The sequence below is a fragment of the Salvelinus namaycush genome, chromosome 28 (assembly GCF_016432855.1).
Source record: "Salvelinus namaycush isolate Seneca chromosome 28, SaNama_1.0, whole genome shotgun sequence".
NCBI classification, from domain to species: domain Eukaryota; kingdom Metazoa; phylum Chordata; class Actinopteri; order Salmoniformes; family Salmonidae; genus Salvelinus; species Salvelinus namaycush.
In genome coordinates, this window is record NC_052334.1 from 774,912 (window position 1) to 780,091 (window position 5,180).

The 5,180-nt window shown below is 41.9% G+C and overlaps 1 protein-coding gene across 1 annotated transcript; it reads right to left on the bottom strand.

Annotated features, from left to right (window-relative positions):
• Positions 1 to 1,317: 1,317 nt before the first annotated feature.
• LOC120023213 lies at positions 1,318 to 5,180 on the bottom strand. Its single transcript, XM_038967252.1, has 4 exons — positions 5,156 to 5,180; positions 4,928 to 5,014; positions 3,477 to 3,594; positions 1,318 to 2,159 (listed from the first exon to the last, which is right to left on the bottom strand). The coding sequence occupies exons 3-4, from the start codon at positions 3,578 to 3,580 to the stop codon at positions 1,523 to 1,525; spliced, it is 741 nt and encodes a 246-aa protein (XP_038823180.1). The 5' UTR covers positions 3,581 to 3,594; positions 4,928 to 5,014; positions 5,156 to 5,180; the 3' UTR covers positions 1,318 to 1,522.

Below are 5,180 nucleotides of genomic sequence, written 5' to 3' on the forward strand. Positions count from 1 at the left end.
CCAGAAGGTGGACTCCTGCTACCAGTTTCTCTATAGAACAATGTGTGAGATGATTAGTGAAGACAGGTTTGGTGCTTGGTTGGAACTAAACCCTGCAATACCTATTCACTCCAGGACATAAAGGGTTAAAAGTCCCTGAACTGACAGAATGTGATCTTATACAACGATATAGAGTCTGTAGACAGTCTGTAGATACAGAATCAACCAGATAAATATAGTTAGGAGAATATGAATAGTTATAAGGACTATATATTACACAGCTACATGTGTGTAGATATCTCCTTCGGTTATTGTCATAATGTCATAACTCATCGTGGAAGTTAGGGTAGCAGTGATAGAGTGTATTACCCCGGCGCATAGTGCAATAAATATGCTGATAGAATTTAGGTAGCCTTGTTCTCAAACTTGCTTTGTTAAAATCCCCAGCTACAATAAATGCATCCTCAGGATATATGGTTTCCAGTTTACATAGAGTCCAGTGAAGTTCCTTAAGGGCCGTCTTGGTGTCTGCTTGAGGGGGAATGTACACCGCTGAGACGATGACTGACCAGAATTCTCTTGGGAAAACCTAGTACATGTTCATTAGGGTGTGTGTTTGTTTCCGTGGGTCCAAATCTAAACTCCGTCAGTCTCACCATATTTCAAGTGTTTTCAACAACATTTACAGGACTGTTTATAGTCCTCTACGTTCAACCTTTTTGTTCTCAGAAGATGCAGGGAAACAGGAAGGCCATGGTCTTTCTGTCATGCAGTGTTTATGTCAGTGTAATAAAACCTAATAAAGACAGAAATACCAACAACAGTAATGATGGAGACACTATTGTTGCTGCTATGGTGAACTTTAATGAACTGTGTAGAGAGAGAGATGGACAGAGAGAGATGGACAGAGAGAGAGAGAGATGGACAGAGAGAGAGAGAGGGGACAGAGAGAGAGAGAGGGATGGACAGAGAGAGAGAGAGGGATGGACAGAGAGAGAGAGAGGGATGGACAGAGAGAGAGAGAGGGATGGACAGAGAGAGAGAGAGGGATGGACAGAGAGAGAGAGGGATGGACAGAGAGAGAGATGGACAGAGAGAGAGATGGACAGAGAGAGAGATGGACAGAGAGATGGGGATGGACAGAGAGAGAGATGGACAGAGAGAGAGATGGACAGAGAGAGGGGGATGGACAGAGAGAGAGATGGACAGAGAGAGAGATGGACAGAGAGAGAGATGGACAGAGAGAGAGATGGACAGAAAGAGAGATGGACAGAGAGAGAGGGATGGACAGAGAGAGAGGGATGGACAGAGAGAGATGGACAGAGAGAGAACAGAGAAGGGAGATGGACAGAGAGAGAACAGAGAAGGGAGATGGACAGAGAGAAGGGGGTGGACAGAGAGAGGGAAAGAGAGAAAGAAAATATTCAGTTCTATATTTCCACCATTGAGATATTGTACACTTTTAGTATCCATACAGACAGTGTATACTATTAGTATCCATACAGACAGTGTACACTATTAGTATCCATACAGACAGTGTACACTATGAGTATCCATACAGACAGTCATTGGTCTCAGGATTTGTGTTGGCAGTGACACAACGGTAACATCTGTTGACCCATTTATTGTTTTCCTTGAATCTGTCACAACGATATAAAGGTAGGTATCCATCTATTCTCTTGAAGGAGTCAAACATCCACTGCCTAGAGGGGTTGGTCACTCCTGGATTGTTCCTTGAAGGGTCCCAAACCGAGGAGAAGACAAAGGCCTTACGGTTTTTGTCAAAGCCTTGAAAGACGTTCATTAAGGGGACAATATCATTTCGTCCATTAGGGTTGTTGCATTTCTCCAGGCAGGGAGAGTAGGTGGAGAAGAAGACGATACATTGACCATCATTACGACCAGCACTGTTTATCAGAGTCTGCATTGGGCTGAGGTTGGTATTACCACGACTCAAGAGACGGTACTCAGCATGGTCTGTTTTAGTTCTGTCAATAGCCTGGACTATTCTAAGAGGTGTGGCTGCGATGAGCCGGTTTCCTGTGTAGACATTGTTACCATTAAGTGCGTTCTGGACAACCTGAGGTTGCACGCCTACATCAAAGATTGCTCTATTTTGGGTGCACTGCTGTTTGGTGAGTAAGACAGCCATGGCATACTGGCGTCCCCCCAGGCCGAACCTGAACAACAGACAGAACACAGAGGATCAGAAACATTACAAACAGACAGGAGACAGAAGAGACAGAACACAGAGGATCAGAAACATTACAAACAGACAGGAGACAGAAGAGACAGAACACAGAGGATCAGACACATTACAAACAGACAGGAGACAGAAGAGACAGAACACAGAGGATCAGAAACATTATAAACAGACAGGAGACAAGAGACAGAACACAGAGGATCAGACACATTATAAACAGACAGGAGACAGAAGAGACAGAACACAGAGGATCAGACACATTACAAACAGACAGGAGACAGAAGAGACAGAACACAGAGGATCAGAAACATTATAAACAGACAGGAGACAGAAGAGACAGAACACAGAGGATCAGACACATTATAAACAGACAGGAGACAGAAGAGACAGAACACAGAGGATCAGACACATTACAAACAGACAGGAGACAGAACACAGAGGATCAGAAACATTACAAACAGACAGGAGACAGAAGAGACAGAACACAGAGGATCAGACGATCAGAAACACGGGTTAATTCTGAAACATTAGAAACAGACAGGAGGAGGACACTCCCAACTATTTGACCAAAACTAAAGTTTGAATATATGAATATGTGCACTGTTACTTATGCATAAATTATCACCACCATCTCATGGACAAAGTTAAGAGAGGTCTGAGATGGTGCCCTCTGTAATTATTGGGACATTGACACATTGTTTGTTGTTTTGGCTCTGTACTCCAGCACTTTGGATTTGAAATGATACAATGACTACGAGGTTAAAGTGCAGACTGTCAGCTTCAATTTGAGGATATTTTCATCCGTATCGGGTTAATCATTTAGAAATTACAACACTTTTTGTACATAGTCCCCCCATTTTAGGGGACCAAAATTATTGGAACAAATTCACTTATGTGTATATAAGTAGTCAAACGTTAAGTATTTCATCCCATATTCTTAGCACCCAATGATTACATCAAGCTTGTGACGTTTTAAACTTGTTGGATGCATTTCCTGTTTGTTTTGGTTGTGTTTCAGATTATTTTGTGCAGAATAGAAATTAATGGTAAATAATGTATTGTGTCATTTATTGTAAATTAGAATAGAATATGTCTCTAACCACTTCTACATTAATGTGCTACCATGATTAAGGATAGTCCTGAATGAATCGTGAATAACGATGAGTGGGAAAGTTACCTATCATTATTCATACGTGTGTCCCCCAAAAATGAAATGTTTTAAATAATGCCTAAGGATTCTGTCTAACAGACATTTAGGAGTTCTTAGAGTCTGAATGAACAGAGAAACACCCACCTTCTCATCTCTTGTACCACATTAGCCAATACATCTTGATTGATAGCATCCACCTGACCTCCAGACCAGAGAGACAGCAGGAAGAGAAGGACAACTCCCCTCATAGCTACACACACAGCTGAAACACACAGGAACACACTATATATACACACACAGGAACACACTATATATACACACACAGGAATACACTATATACACACACAGCTGAAACACACAGGAACACACTATATACACACACACAGGAACACACTATATACACACACACAGGAACACACTATATATACACACACAGGAATACACTATATACACACACAGCTGAAACACACAGGAACACACTATATACACACACACAGGAACACACTATATACACACACACAGGAACACACTATATATACACACACAGCTGAAACACACATTAATTCACTATATATATATATACAATGAGTGGACAAAAAAATCTGAACACTTTCATAATAGTCTGTCATGCTCTTTCAAGGACATAGACTGACCAGGTGAATCCAGGTGAAAGCTATGATCCCTTATTGTTGTTACCTGTTAAATCCACTTCAATCAGTGTAGATGAAGGGGAGGAAACAGGTTAAAGAAGGATTTTTATACCTTGAGACAATTGAGACATGAATTGTGTATGTGTGTCATTCATAGGGTGAATGGGCAAGACAAATTATTTAAGTGCCTTTGAACGGGGCATGGTAGTAGGTGCCAGGCGCACGGTGTGTGTCAAGAACTGCAACGCTGCTGGGTTTTTCACGCTCAACAGTTTCCCGTGGGTATCCACCTCTGGCCTGCTCGCCTCCCTACCTCTGAGGAAGTACAGTTCCCGCTCAGCCCAGTCAAAACTGTTCGCTGCTCTGGCACCCCAATGGTGGAACAAACTCCCTCACGACGCCAGGTCAGCGGAGTCAATCACCACCTTCCGGAGACACCTGAAACCCCACCTCTTTAAGGAATACCTAGGATAGGATAAAGTAATCCTTCTAACCCCCCCCCCTCCCCTTAAAAGAGTTAGATGCACTATTGTAAAGTGGTTGTTCCACTGGATATCATAAGGTGAATGCACCAATTTGTAAGTCGCTCTGGATAAATGACTTAAATGTAAATGTAAATGTAAATGTATCAAGAATGGCCCACCACCCAAAGGACATCCAGCCAACTTGACACAACTGTGGGAAGCGTTGGAGTTAACATGGGCCAGCATCCCTGTGGAACGCTTTTAACACCTTGTAGAGTCCATGTCCTGATGAATTGAGGCTGCTCTGAGGGAAACGTGGGTAACTCAGTATTAAGGTGTTGTTAATGTTTTGTATACTCAGTGTTTAATTATTCTGTTTAGGAGCCCATGGAGGGCTACAAGGGTCCTAATTATATAAAATCAACAATGTTGATAAGCAGTAAAGATAACATTAGATATAAGTCAAGTAGAATAAACTTACAGAGATTGTAGATGGCTGGTTTATGACCTCTAGATTGTAGATGGCTGGTTTATGTCCTCTAGATTGTAGATGGCTGCCTGATGTCCTCTATCCAAGACAAAACAGATGAAGGTTAACTCAAGTTATGGAAAACATCTAAAACAAACTTAGACATTTACTTTATTTAAATCAGCAGAACAACAGTTATCACATTTAGTTCAGAGAGAAGATACTAATTCACCCAGGTACCTGTTGAAGTGTTGTTGCTGTGTCC